Raw genomic sequence first — 15,532 nt, 5'->3', positions numbered from 1 at the left:
TTGAGGTGTCCCTTCAGTTTCATAATATATTTCCATTCAGTCATCAGTGCATGGCAATGAGCATTTAGCAGATGGGCACGCAAGGGGCTATACTGCATGCTTTTGCATGAAGTGTTACTGCTTAGACGAAACACTGGGGAGTGATCTTGAGACCTCAGGCTCTCATGTACCATTGTTAAACATTGCACATTACGTATTCCCCACTTGCTGCAGGCATTTCAGGCGTAGGAGAACAGTGGGCTTTCTTCTGAAAGTGACACCGTGGTGATTAATACTGGTGTACAAAAAAGGTTTAGAGACAGGGAAGAATCTCTATTTGTCAGAATGGTTAACATATATCCTTTATAAAAAACTAAAGAAAAATGGATGTGGACTTCCAGGACTTAGCCTTTTTATTACAAACAGCCATAACGGCTGAATTCCCACACTCTTTTTTTGCATGCTGCTCCTGCCACAGGGTATCATGAATTAGAATATTTAATGTCAGCTGGTTCCTAAGAGTTACACTGTTCTGCTACCGGTTCAAGTGTTAGCCAGGTTGTTGCTGATTGAGAAGCATTGGCTATTGACAGGTGATGAAGTTCAAGTCTCAGTTTAGCTTGCAGTAGACAGTTGTGAACAATGGTACCATAACTGCCTGCAACGTAGTTCATACCGATCAGTCCAACATGTGGCTGGGCAGGGCAGTCTGTGACATTTCTGCATCTTCCCTCAATAAAGCAAAAGACCTTGGCTTCCAAAACACTTAAACAGCTTGGAACTTTGTACAACCACTAAATTTGCTCAGAGTGTAAGTATATAGCTTTTGAGGAGCCGATGTGCAGCTTTCATCACAACTTAAGAGAAATCAAGACTAAGCGAGCTGTTATTTTTAAGGGATTTCAGTGTTATTTGTTTGGATGAACAACATTCTGTTTTCCCAGAATTTGCTCATTCAGTTACTCTTATTTTCTGTTTCTCATTCTCTTCAGCATCAGTTCCTGCAGCAGCTGTTTTTAGCTGTGATTACCACAACACTAGAATTACAGAAGTTTGAAGGATACTTCCCAGCACTGCAGGGTCCCAAATATTTATAAGCTTTTATTATGCTTCTTTTGATTCTGCACTGGGCAGAATCTGATACTGACAGCAATATTTGTTTGGTTTTGTTGAGTCCTGGTCTTATAGCACTAAAATCTTTTCATACTGAATAATTAAGTTTAATATAATCCTCTGTTGAGAGTACATTTTTAAGTGGCACCCACTGGGATGGAGTGATAAGCGTCCGGAGTGTTCCTGCTTTCCTTTTGGGCTTCCTCAGAATAAGACAAATTCTGTTTAACTTTTTGGCTGCTTTAATCTCCAGTGCTGTTTTCATAAAGTAATCTAAACCATTAAGTCAAATCATATTATCATGGTTACGTACAGTATATTCTTAAGTGTGCAAAGAGAAACATTTTATTTTTAGGTCAATGTAGATACTAAATAATATTCCTGGGTCAGGTCTGTTTCTGATGTCATTAAAAGCTAGTGGCAAAACACCAGGTGATTTAAGAATCAGTGAAATCTGGCTATTTATCAGGCTGTGGAGAGGAATTTATCAGAAAAAAGCAGAGACTCGTCTAAGGCTGTCAGTCCATGACTAGTCCCATTCACAGCTGGAGTCCGGTGAACACAGAGTATAAGAGCAGCTTTGGCTTTGGGTTTTTTCTCTTGCAGAACCTTTTATATTAGCAGTATACCATGATAATGCAAGAATAAAGTTAACAACAGTGGTTTACCAGGACGTTCATCCAAAATGGGCGGCAAAAATTTGCCAATGTACATGTTCACAACTCTGCATACTAGTGCAAAACTTAATTCCTTTGGTATTTGCACTAATATGCAGATGGTGACCTGAAGCAGCTGGTATCTGGGCACTTATATTCAGTAGCAGGACAGGGAAGGCATCTTGAAATGGTAAGGAATCCTAGCACTTCATTAACTGCTCTTTCCTCTTGTTATGCTGCTTTGTTGTTACAAAGGATTTGGAGGCACAGACCTTCTACTCATCCTCTCAACAGCATGCTCCAGGAGTCATACACTTAAATTATGCGAGATGAGGGGAACACTCAGTCAAGATATTTATCAAAACTCTTAAGCACAGATCTTGTTCCTTGATTGACAGCACATTGACCATGAGCCAACAATGTGCCCTTGTGGCCAAGAAGGCCAATGGTATCCTGGGGTGCATTAAAAGGAGTGTGGCCAGCAGATCGAGAGAGGTTATCCTCCCCCTCTGCTTCGCCCTAGTGAGGCCACATCTGGAGTACTGTGTCCAGTTCTGGGCTCCCCAGTTCAAGAAAGGCAGGGAACTACTGGAGAGAGTCCAGCAGAGAGCTACCAAGATCATAAGGGGATTGAGACATCTCCCATATGAGCAAAGGCTGAGAGACTTGGGTTTGTTTAGCCTGGAGAAGAGAAGACTGAGGGGGGATCTTATTGCTTATAAATATCTAAAGGGTGGGTGCCCAGAGGATGGGACTGGACTGTTTTCAGTAGTGCCCAATGACAGGAGAAGGAGCAATGGGCACAAGTTGGAACTCATGAAGTTCCACCTGAATATGAGGAAAAACTTCTTTCCTGTGAGGGTGACAGAGCACTGGAACAGGCTGCCCAGGGAGGCTGTGGAGTCTCCTTCCCTGGAGACATTCAAAACCCACCTGGATGCAATCCTGTGTCCCTGCTCAAGCAGGCTGAGTGGACAAGATGATCTCCAGAGGTCCCTTCCAACCCCTACTATTCTGTGATTCTGTGATTTGCGTGACATACTCATGTTTGCAAAGGACCTATAGAAGAATTATTCCCTTTACTTAATTATGGAGTATGGAAAAGGAAGAGTTGAAGGTCATGACTGCCCATGACTCTCTGAAGGACTGTATTTATATTTATATTTAAGAAGGAGAAAAAGAAATTGCGTTTGTGCCCTCAGGTCCACAATAACAGCTTGAGTTCTCAGCAAGATAAGGTTCCTGCTGTGCAAAAAGCCATGTAAGTGAAAGACAATCAAGAGATTGTAGAGAATGATAGACAGATCATAATCCATGTACAGGAGATCAAAAATAGGAAGAAAATTAGATGCATAGTGAAGAGAAAATTACTCAAGCTCAAAGCAGGTCAGTAGCAGAACCAAGAATGAAACCTGTGTCACTACAAACTCTGCTATGTCTTACTGCACTCTTTTAATAAAACTGTGTTCCAAAAAAACAGTTCCAGTGTCTGGAAGAAAGGTGGAAAGGAGGTTTATTGAGGTGCAGAAGTAGTAGGCATTCATGCATAATTGTGCAATGCCTGGGTTTTTTTTCAAGTCTACAATTTGTATGAGTACGTGCATTAGTTTCAAAAAAAACAGCACCTTCAGCTGCTTTCTAAAAAGTGACATATATATTCTAATCTGTCTTTGCAGAGGCTTAAAAATAATCATTAGACTTCAAAATATTATCTCTAAAAATGTGGAAGTCTTGGAATTAAACCATCATTGTTTGTCTTTCTCCATTTGTATAAGGTGAGACCTGCTATACCATTTCTCTGAATGAAAGCCTGTCATATGCATCATCCATGTCAAACCAAAAGCTTTATTCTTAATGAGCTAGAGATCATTATCAAAGAACATTAGTTTCCCTGAAATATTTTGAAGAAGCCAGTCTTGCCAAAAACTCTGTAGCATTCCTGCTCTATGGCCTATAGTGCAAACTGTTGTAGTGTATAGCCAAGTCTTGGAATGATGGTCCCACTGTACATGCTTGCGTACACCACCTGCCATGCTGTGGTGCTTCTTTGCATCCACTATCACAACGCACATGTCCATGCCTCCTCAATAGAGGGGCTCAGAATCAGAAGATACTGTTATATATTTATAATTTCCTAATGTATTCAGAGAGGTTTTCATAATGCGTTACTTTTCTGTAATTAAGTGGGATAGGTGGCTATAGGCAGAATCAAAATTTGGAAAGTCAGTCGGTCAGTATGTATTCAGGATACATGGCAGAGATATGAGTCTTGAAATATTCACCTATTCCTAGCATCAGATTGTCCTTAACTTACTACTTGTCTTTGTGATTGCTTAAGGAAGGGAAAGTAAAGTAAATCTATTGATCTTTTACAGAATAGATCTGGTCAAATATCTCAGTGCACTGCTAGAATATCCGCATTTGGGTAATTTTTCAGTGATTCATGGGACATCTGGAAGCCACTGGAATTCTAGGGGTGTGTGCCCTAGGCTTACCAACTCTCACATTTCCTCTTCTTTGCAAGTCAGCTCCATTTTCCGGGTATAGCCAGTCCTTTGTGCTAAAGTGCTAGTTATCAGGAAGACAAAAATGCTTCTACACCTGTATTTGAGGACTCCCCAGCAGATGGTTTAGCATGTTGCAGATGCACCAGCCCTGACTGCTATAACTCTGCTGTAACAACAATGGTTAAAACACAATTTCAAGAGAACACAACCGAAAATGGACTAATCTTGGATGTGTGCCAGGTTGTAAGAGGGGAGGTGACATTGGTGATCCTGACCTTAGAGCAGTTGAGGATATTAGTGGAGGCTTGCCAATATGTGAATCAGAGAGGCGCACATATAAAATCTGCACTGCAGAGTGGATCATAAAAGTTGCAGTAGGAATTGCATGGTGCAGATGAAGGATATTTTCATATGATTGTTCCATTACTTTCTCTTCTCTGATTATTCATCCCCACCCCAAGGAGAAATATAAAGTTGTTTCCTGTGTAGTTAAACCCTCAGAGAAACCTACCATAAGGGAAGAATTTAGTGTAGAAATTCAGAGATTGGCACTCTTCCCCTGCAATTTTTTTGCATGTATTCTACCATAGCATAGCTTATGTGCAGTGGTTGTGTCATGATTAATTCCTAATGGAAGCAAGCCCTAATAAGGTGGGCAAGGTGGATCTTGAGGCTAAAGGACTAACCACGGGTGAGAAGCTGTAGTGCTGACCTCCCCTGCAGCTCCTGTGAAATCTGTCTCCATCGATGTTTTACACAGAGATAACTGTTGTGCTTTAGCAATCAGGCTATGACAAAGCTGGCTGGGTATATATAGTTTAACTGCTGTGTACTTTTTCATGCTAAAACCATACCCAAGTATGGCCATAGGGGACAATGGTTTTACAGCGATTTCTTCTGGGTGAGGTTCATTGCCCAGACTGCGAACACAGGGTGGTTGTCAGTGAACCTGCAGAGCTTTGATTTTGTTTGCTTTGCTGTTTGTATTGTTGTGGTGGTTTTGGGGTGTAGGACAGGAGAAAAGCTGTGCAAAAGTGAAATACTAAGGTTGGAATCCTGGCCAGGTAGTCATTATGTGTTTGTACCCCCTAATTGTTTAGGTTATTCTTCCTTCCTACTTGACCCATTTCACATTCCTAGGAAAAATCCACACTGTTTCAGGATACATGCTGTTTCAGTATAAAGGTGGTTTCAGTTTACTGGATCACAAATGGTCCCTTTTAAAATTCATATTTCTGTGAATTAGTCTGGTGTTTATTAAATACCTGTGTACTTCCTTAACAGGTTAAATTGTGGACTGCACAGGTTGGCATGGTTTTCAAATATTGTTTTGCTATCTATTAAAATCTTTATTCACTGTTTTTTACCCAATTCTCTTATTTTGATGTCCTTTACTTCTAATGAAAGCATAATCTAGAAGCACAAAATCTCACCCTCCACTTGGAAGTAATGAATGTTGGTACACCTGTAAAAACTACTTGGATTCAAACCCCTTTTTATCATCACAATCTTCAGCTGAATATACTGCAGCCCATTTCTCATCTGTTGTAGCTCTTCCATACATGAATAGAGCCATTAACATGCTGAAAAAAATTAATAACTTGTAAAATTATTCTGATAACATATATTTCATATCTTCCAAAATAAGGAAATAAGACATTCTAAGAGATGTTTCTAATACTGATACAGATTCTCAGGGCATGCAAATACTGTGAAGAGACTTCCCCAGGAAAAACAGAAAGACAGGCCTGAAGAGTTCTGCTTCTCAGCATGTTTCTTTCACAGTATTCATACCAAATTTCCATATATATAGAATGAGTTATGTGAGAAAGTGAGCACACATTACAGTTGGTCTCAACTTTTTAGAAACTACTATGTCTTTATGAAGAGAGATCTAGTCATTGGTGCAAAGTGATCTCCGCCTGTGCTGCGGTTTTTGTTGTCATAATAAAGAGAGGTGAATGAGAGGACAGTGATATGTGAGGTTAGCCACATAACCTGTGCTTCAAACCAGCTTGTTTGATGTCTTCAGTTTCCATTTGTCTTGAACAAAATAATCTGAAAATCTTATCAATGAAAAGGTAAATACAAAATATTCAAACTCTGATCCTTCTGATCTAAGAATTTCTTCTTGATGATACTGTGTCAAACGTGGGAATCATTTATTTCTTACTGAAGCAAAGTTCTGGATAAAAATAAATTATACCGTGTAATACATATAAGAAGGTGCAACTCTTGCTGCATGTCCCATTCCTCCTGCACTGCTGTTACATGCCCCTGTAGCTGCACACCAAAGGCTGTAGCAGCTTCCTGTCCAGATTTGATGTGCCTGTCACGTGTTTGATGTGCTGCTGATACAGCCAGATGCTGCACTGGAAGGTGTCTCTGGTGAAGCTCCCCAAATGAATTACAAACTCCAGGATTTCAGTATGGGACTGAAAATACAGGAAGAGGCATCAAGTGCCAATATTGACAGAAAATTGCAGTGAAGTTAAAGATGTTTCATTCAGTGATATAGAAAGGCCAATCTACATCTGCATTTCTGTGAAAATCATGAATGAGCTGTGTATATATTTTGGGTCAAAAGGTCAATTTACTGAAAAATATTATAGCACAATAATATTTTCTTCCAACATATTGGTTCATTGTTATAATGATAATTTCTGACCTCACTTACTTGTATTTGCTGTCTGTTCTAGATTAGCTCCTCATTCTACTAAATTAAACAGAAATCTATTAATTGATTTAAAGAGGATTCCTGCAGTTATACTTAAACAGCATATTTTGAATTTGCAGGAAAATCAGACTAAAATAGAAAACCTAGACTTTTATGGCAGTGTTGTTTTCTAGCATCCACCTCCATCTTTCTTTCACCTCCTCTGAGTAGCCTTTGAACCCTCTGGACAATTCCAGCCCCATTTAGTGGAGCCATTGAGCTTGCAAAAGACTGGAAAGAGTTTCGGTGATTTTTTCTGCAAATTAAATGAAAATAAATACTGGAGTAGAGACAGATGCCTCTTAATGCCTCCAAGCTGAAGAATTCATTTAATCCTTGTTAGGCAGAAGAGAGTCCACTGAACTTCTTGGCCTCATGACATAGCTGATGAAGTGCCCAGGCTTTGCTGAGTTCCCTGGTTTGGAACAACCTCTGTCAGGTGCATTCTTGCCAGGATTTCGAGGCTTTTTAATACCAGAGGCTCCTTTTGTTCACATTTGACTCACGTCAATAATGGGAGGAATGTCATGTTCTAACTTTCTTAATGTATTTTTAGTGGTAAGAACACCAACTTAGATTTCTTTTTTCACTGTTGCAGTTCAGATAGTGTTGTTTAGTAATCATTGACAGGCAAGGTTGGTAATCCTTGACACCGGAAATCTTATTAAGCATGTTTTGGAGGTTTTTTCTAAGCTTGAATCTGTACCCTGAGCAGGTAGAAAATTAATTTTTCCTTGAAATGGTAGTGAAGATAAAACCAGTTAAGAAAACCAGTGGTTAACGTGTGCTTATTAATAGCATATGAAGTTCCTTTTAATATTTTAGTAATTATGGCAAGATATTTAAGGAAAAAAAGCATTTTGACTCATAAAAAAATATTCCTTTGTCCAAAGTTGTCCAGGCCAACTAGGAAAGCTGATTAAATGGTGTTTTATGAAGAGAGAACCTTTTAAGATCTCCAATATCTTTAGCTGTTTGAACAGAAGAAGTAACCTTTGACTAGAATAAAACATTACTTTGACTTAAGAATTGTAAGCCTTGATGGGTAGTAGGTCGTGTTAATATTTATTAATTAATTTATTAATATTTATTTATTTATTTATTTATTTATTTATTAGTGTTCTATTTCTGTAGCAGAAGTGTTACATCTAATCAGATCGTTTCACCCACATGAAGTAGGTCCCCCGTGTCTCCCAGGATAAGCAGGTCACACTAGGTCAGTGCTCAGACTCGAGACCTACAAAGCATTCACACTGCTGGAAGAAAAAAAAGATCAGCTATCCGGCGCGTTTCCTGCGCAAGAGGTAGTGAGTCACTATTCCTTCTCACTATCAGAGATACTGTGCTGATCGAGAAGCCGTCTTTCAGACTAGGTTTAGAATTGGAGTCATGTCATTTTAAGTCATTAAAAGTGCCATGACACTGCTGCTGCTCTTTGTCAGACAGAGAAGGACTACTCACATGGTGCCTCCAATAGAGCAGTTTCAGTGCGGTGTGGAATTTGGCACCTATTGTTGGAAGTTCTTGGGTAGCTGCTCTGACCCTGCTGTCATGTAGCATTGATGCATGCTGAACACAACATGTTTGGGTAGTCTAAAGAGAAAAAAAGTAGCATCTGAAACCTAGTCGGATTTCTGTGTGTTTGGGTGGATAGCTGTGGTTTTGGGTGTTCTTTTTTTCCTAATAACCCTACTTTCTTCAGTCATCTGAAATTGAGAAGTCTTCCCTGGAAAAAAGTTCGAAAAGTTAAAAATAATGTAACCCAAAGTCTCAGTAGCTGCAGACTATATAAACAGAATCCCACCCATTTAATTACTGCATTTTTTTAATTATGTATTTGCCAGCCAATCTCAAGATTTTGCCTTTTCTCTTAATGTTTTTTTTTTTAATCTTCAAAGTTGGGTAATAGCTGCACTGTTTCCTTCATATACTCTCCTTACCTTCCAGCTCTTCTTTCTTTTCTCAGCTTCTCTGCTAGGAGACAGCCACAGCCCTTCATACCTTCATCCGCAGCCCTCCTGCTGCAACTACATATTGGTTCAAGCTGTTGGCCTATGTAGTAGTCACAGTGCAAGTACATTCAAATAGCAATAGCAGCAGAAATGTGGCCAGACCTGTTTCGTCTTAGATGGGGCCTTGCAAAATAGTCATTGCTTCAGGAAGAAAGTGCCTAAGTTGCTAAGGAGGGTTTCTCAAATAAATCTTTCTGTTGAAAAGAAGCACTTGTTATGAACTCTACCTTTTGTCTTGTATGGCTTAATCCACTCACTTTTGTTCCCTATGATTTATTTAATCTCACTTCATCAATTGTTTGGTTAGAGGCTTGCTAGCATACCCTTGCAATCTAAGATTACTCCATACTTGTCCTGTTAATAAATTGGGTGATGTACATCTGTGTTGCCAAAAAGACATGGAATTGTTTATAAATAAAAGAAGGTAAAAACTTATTTTTTTCTTCCTTGGTCTTGAAGGCATATTTTAAGACATGCTAGGCTTTTAAAACTAAGTAAATACCTTTTTTTTTTTTCAGAAGTGTTTGGGGTTTGAAGTTCTACTGGAAGTACAGTTGTTTTTAATTGATAGGGTTTAGGTACACCAGTGTTGGGACAGTTTATCAGATGTACTTGTCTGCACGCTTTTTCACGTAACACCTTCACAATCTTAGAGATGGTTTTCCGGAAAAAGTAGCTATGGGGAATTAATTGCCTCTGATTGGCTTTGAGGAATTTGTCATCTTACTCTTTTAGCTTCAGCAAGGAAGTAACACTTTTCACAGATACGTTCAGTATGAAAACCTGATAATAATAAGTACTGTATTTGTTCTCAGCTATCTGAGAAGCTCTAGTCCAGAGCTAATTTACCCTGGATAACTAGTGGTTAACATGTCAGTGTAGTCATATTTCTCTTGCACATAACTACAGTTCTGAATTTGAATTCAACTTTCTACAAATATTCACCTACTTCCTTCTGCTCTAGTCACTATTCCTGTAGCAAATTCATTGTATTAGTGTGTGAGTCCTACTACAGTAGCACACGGGGAAACAAGAAGAATGTAGGCATAGTTGCAATATAATGCATTTAAAAATTCATATGGAATTTCATTCTTATTTTGCAGCATTTGCCCAAATGACTGGGAAAAAAAACATAAAGCCTAAAGCCATGTCCCTCATGCTTTATGCAGTACAGAGTATACGGGTTACATATGCTTTATGTCCAGTGTTTATGTACAAAGTAAATATTACAGACATAAACAATATAAACATATATATATATATATATATATGCTTGTTAAGTCCATAGTCATTTCCTTTTAGTGGAGTTTTGTAGAAAGAGGATGTGGATTTTTGGTTGCCTGCACTTAGAAAGTACTTGGTTTACAAGTGACAATCTCTTGCATTTATATAGACCTTTCTTCCCTATATCTATAAAGTTCTTATGAACAATGTAGGTGAAGGTTGCTATGACCATTTTCAAATTGTGAAAAAGAAAACTATTTGGTCTAGTGCCTCAGTAGGTCTGATGAAGAAAATATGTTTTTATATATATTTTATACATTTATATATTTTTAATAGGAAAATTAATTTACACTGAAAGAAGGCATATATCCCGTTTGGAATACATTAATGTACTTTATGATGTATCACTTTGTGATTTTATCATTTACTTTGCAAGTCAAATAGCTATTCTATATCTGGGTTCATCTTAATCTCATACGTGTGCAGGATGGACACAAAGCTAGTTTTCAATGTGTCAGTGTGCCTCCACTAAGTATCACGGAGGTGACAGATTTAAAGAAACAAGGCAAAAGGAGACAGTGTAAAGGAAAATGCTTGTTCCAGTTTTCTGAACCTGTACATGCCTGAAATATGCTGCTAACATGGAAAACACGAACAGTTCAGGTCTCAAGGGGATGACAATGGGGAATGTTTTCCCCTGTAGCCTTCAGTTTTTTTACATGTAAGTGGACACAGATGGTCACTCTCCTGAGTGCCCTGAGGACGAGTCAGCCTCCCCAATGCTGTCTCTAGTTAATATGTCTCATCCCAACCACATGTACATTGCACTTTGTTGGCCCGGCCTCACGGAAGGAGCGAGGTGGTTTAGACTTCAGAGGGGAAATACTGATGCCATTGAAATAAAGAAGAGTTCTGAGGTGGATTTCTCTGGAGCCAGAATTTCACACTTTGCCATGGTGCTCTGAATGACGTTTGGCTGCATTAGGAAATCTGAGTTGCCGGCGTGGAGCTCAAGGATTTTGGTCTGAGAGCTGTTGCGAGGTCTACATCTGATTTTAAAGCAGAGTGTAGCCAGATATAAAGAAACAGTTAACTTAGAGTTGAAACAGTAGGCTATATTGTGGGGAAATCAATTAAATCAGTTCACTCTGTGCCTCTGAAATGAGATATCATTATGTTCAAATCTAAGAGGAAACAGCTGTACCACCTACTATGCCAAAGCCTTTTTTAAACTAGTCCTAATCTCAGCTTCCTGCTTTATCATCATACTGCTATTCCTTCGCCTGTCAGAGACCCGTGAGTCTCTGGGAACTCATTTATAGTACTGCTTCTGTGGCCTCTCCTGAACTCATTTATAGTACTTGCTCCTGTAGCTTCTCTCATACATCTGTTATTCTTTGTGTGAAGTAGCTCCTCTTTTATTTCAATCATTCCAGAAAATTCAGCCTTTTGGGAGGGATGGAGAGGAGGGAGAGCACCTTTTATTTTACTGTGCTGTTTTACCATTCACCTTATTTGTATTTTTCTTCTCAGAAAACCAAAAGGGATGTAAATAACTTTGATCAAGACTTTACACGAGAAGAACCAGTATTAACGCTAGTGGATGAGACAATTATAAAACAAATCAATCAAGAAGAATTTAAAGGGTTCTCTTATTTTGGAGAAGAGCTACTGCCATAGACAACGTTAGGCTGACAGATGAATGATGCTGCAAGAAGTGATTCTGAAGAGATCGTCAAATTACTGAGACTCAGTAGATCAAGAACTACTTTTCTTACCCTGAGCCCATATCCCCAACTAAAGTATATATTTATTGTTTTTTTCCTTTAATCTTCTGACCTGAAAGCACTCTTAATTTCTGTCTCACAAAGCAATGCAAAATAATTTTGTATCAGAAATTGTAGATGTAACACACTGCCGTATATTTGCAACTTTTCTTTTATTCCTAAGATCTCCCCAGAGGAAAAAATTGCATCTTTTCCATGGAAAACGAAGCTCTGCTATTAAAAGCAATTTAGCAGATCACGTTCTGTAATCGTCATATGTATTCAAGCTAAGAAGGTGAGAACTGTTTCTTCTGCACTGGTGGTTATGGTGAGATCTGCATTCAAATGTGGAACAAATCAGTAATATGTTGCCCTTTGGTAGGCAAAGAAGTCTACCTTTGTGGAGGTGTAATCTTCAATTATTAATTTATTGTGGTGAGGTACAAACTCAAAATAAAGCTGTCCAGAAAAAGAAGCATATTAGTTAAGGCTTTTGATGAAGCTCCTTGTACAATTTGTGGTAAACTCTTAGGAATAAGAAGAGTCACAAAGATAACTGAAATTTTATTTAAAGCAGGAAATAGATACTATTTGGAAAGTTATTAAAGGGCTAAAGAATAAAAAGCCTATAGTACTTTAACACAGCTATATATAGGCATTTTACAGTTTTTCAGGCAATTGGGTGTACTGTCCATGTTACCAAATTTAATATCCATTTAAATATCCATTAATATGATGGCAATCTCACAAATGTTTACAGTTAATTTTACATAAAAAATTAATTATAAACATTATACATTTGCCTTTTCCATTGTATCCAAGTTGATAAATAATTTCTTATTTATATTTATTTTCTCAGCAGTGTGTTACTTTTGCACACTTTTACAAAACCATAATACTACTGTGTTTGTTGGTTTTTATGTTTAAAATCTAAAGAGAAATCTGCTTTTAGAAGACGCAAAATAAAGCTACACGTGCATTATGTGGAAGTGTGTTAAAAAACTGAAGATCAAACATTCACAAACTGACATTATTGAAAGTTGTAAATTGAATTTTTTTGTGTATGAATTGAAGTGGTAACTCATGTGGACAATATTACTAATGTGAAGTTACCTCCTGTAGATACGCTAACAGTGTTATGTACTTATATTTCCAGGAGTACCCTGTGGTTTGTTGGTTTTGGGGTTTGGTTTTTTTTTCTGTACATGTATCGCTGAGGTCATTTTATTATATATTTTACTGGACTGAGTGAGCGGTCATTGGAATCCATTTTAATTGTTGCACATGGATTTCCAGCTGCACAAAAATATATATACTTGTGATTGGCAAAGTGGCACTAAAGCTTTTTTGCCTTTTGTACAGGTGAGATTTTGTATATAGTGTTTGCTGCAAGGCCTGTGGAATTCATTGAATATAGAGGTATCAACTGCTGCATGTTCAGGCATACTATTAAAATGTTAGTCTATGAAAGAATAATTATAATAATGTCCATGTGCAATACTCTTGTATGTGTATTGGTTCAAGTTACTGTCAGAGAGATGAGGTTTTTGTTATAAAAGATGTAGACATATATTAAGCTATACTAAATCTCTTGTATAGTTCTCTTCAACTCTATTATGACATGATAGAGCTCAGAAAGAGAAAGGAATGTTACAAATCATGGTGGACAAAGTGTGAATCATTGGCTTTAAGAGATAATCTTGGTCTCAAGCAGATGAGTTAGTTTGTGTCAGTTTTGTGTCTGGCTGCTCATAGCCTATTACTGATGACAACATTCAGTTCCATTTTGTTTTGTTTTTAAAACTCAGGTGTAATTATTATATATATTCTTATGATGATTTCAAAATATTAAATATTATGATATATCAATTAATGTGTTGTCTGGCCTACAGGTGTAATAGTGGATCAAGCCTCTAGTTTAATTTAATTTATCTTCAGTAATCTTTTGTACTGGGAAAAGACCTGCTTCTGGAGCTGAGTACCAGCACAGAAACATCTTAATGATTGCATCATCTCAATGTTTAAATTTCTTTCTCTTTTAGAAATATATTGTAGAACTGCCCATCAATTTGTGTCTCACCACTGGCTCTGTTTATTTCTCATCACAGTTAGCTTTTGACATCCAGGCAAGAACTGATCACAATGCTAGAGCGTTCTTTTCCATAGGTGAGTAGACTGGCTAGGAAGACAAGTTATCAGATAGTGCACTACTGTTTGTACAACAAGAGGCCTTTACACAAAACTCTGAGCGTTTATTTTGAAGGAATAAATGCATCCCATAAAGCTTTTGTAAGCAAGCTATGTAGTCTGTATCCCTGTTTCTAACATGAATATAATTAGCAAATGTTTGTATTTCAAGAGGCCTCAGCACCTGCAATGCTTGGTAGGATGCTACGAGAAAAGTCAAGGAGATAAAAACTTTTGCATGGGCAGATATTTCTTCAATATAAATAGTTAGATCCTCTGCATTGGGTTTACATCCGAAGGTTTGTCTGTTACCTTGAACATTTTTTAAAGATAATTCTTAAAAATGGACATTCTGTTACATTTCTGCCTGTTCTGTAAAATCTTTCCTGTTCCTTCTTTGTAAAATGAGTGCAAAATGCCAAAAATATTATTAATAATAATAATTATTATAAAGAATCCATTGTTTCTTGTTTTTCCTCCCAAATAGACTTTATAAAAAATGGAAACACATTTTTCTCCGTAGGGTGAAAAATAATTCTCTCAAAAAAAGGCTTACAAATTACCTCTTTTTAAATTATGTGCAGAATAGTTCTGGCTAACTATAAAATGTATTGAGTTGGGGGGGTAGGTGGTTTTTTTTTTTATTGTGAGGAATTATTTGTACAGAATTTTTTTTCTTATGGATGTAATTTGAATCTCTTGCCATTCATTAGTGTTATTTCATCGTAAACATTATTACTGTGCCAAATGTACTGTATTCAAAAGGATGTGAATGTGTATTGTTTCGGAACCTAATAAATACAATGATGTTAAATCTTATTTTTTTCCCCAAAGTTTTCCTGAGTATTTCCTAATGAGGAAGGAACAGAAGGATGAATATTTTTCCTGTTACGTGTTGTGCAAAATACCATGAGCTTGTCTTTTAGGAGTGGACATTTTGCAAAGGAAGGATTTGCTAACAAGAGCCTCATCTGTGAAGCACTAAACACTCCAAGAGAAACACAGGTAACAAACAGTGTGTGAACACTATTTACCTTGGGCAGTATACCTCAGAAACACCAAGCAGGTGAGTTTACAGACTTTTTCTGCTTACCAGCTACATAACGGTCACCAAGTTCTGACTGATCCCAGCATTCTGCTTAGCTGCATTGTTAAAACGCACTTCAATGGGGCAATCTGTGTACAAAAATGTGAGTCTGCTTCAGTCTTTAATTGGATTTATTAGAGGAATTAATAGTATGCATATGTTTAATTAATTAGGGTAATAGAGCTTATTAAATTATTTAACTTAATCTGTTAACGTGATGTCAGAAATATTTCAGTATTTCATCGTGTTTCAATTTGCACCTTAAATACTTGCCATTTTCATGGT

General features: G+C 37.6%; 1 protein-coding gene across 1 annotated transcript in view; it reads left to right on the top strand.

Moving 5' to 3' along the window:
• PRKCE (protein kinase C epsilon) overlaps window positions 1-14,979 on the top strand; it is a 297,906-nt gene extending 282,927 nt beyond the window's left edge. Inside the window, exon 15 of the mRNA XM_064446071.1 lies at window positions 11,741-14,979. Within this exon, the coding sequence (XP_064302141.1) occupies window positions 11,741-11,887 (147 nt within the window). The 3' untranslated portion in view covers window positions 11,888-14,979. The remainder of the gene's footprint in view (window positions 1-11,740) is intronic.
• Window positions 14,980-15,532: the final 553 nt, after the last annotated feature.

This window comes from Phalacrocorax carbo, chromosome 3 (assembly GCF_963921805.1).
Source record: "Phalacrocorax carbo chromosome 3, bPhaCar2.1, whole genome shotgun sequence".
In the NCBI taxonomy this organism is placed as follows: Eukaryota; Metazoa; Chordata; class Aves; order Suliformes; family Phalacrocoracidae; genus Phalacrocorax; species Phalacrocorax carbo.
The sequence above is the reverse complement of the archived record's forward strand: the minus strand, read 5'-3'. Positions and strand labels throughout refer to the sequence as shown.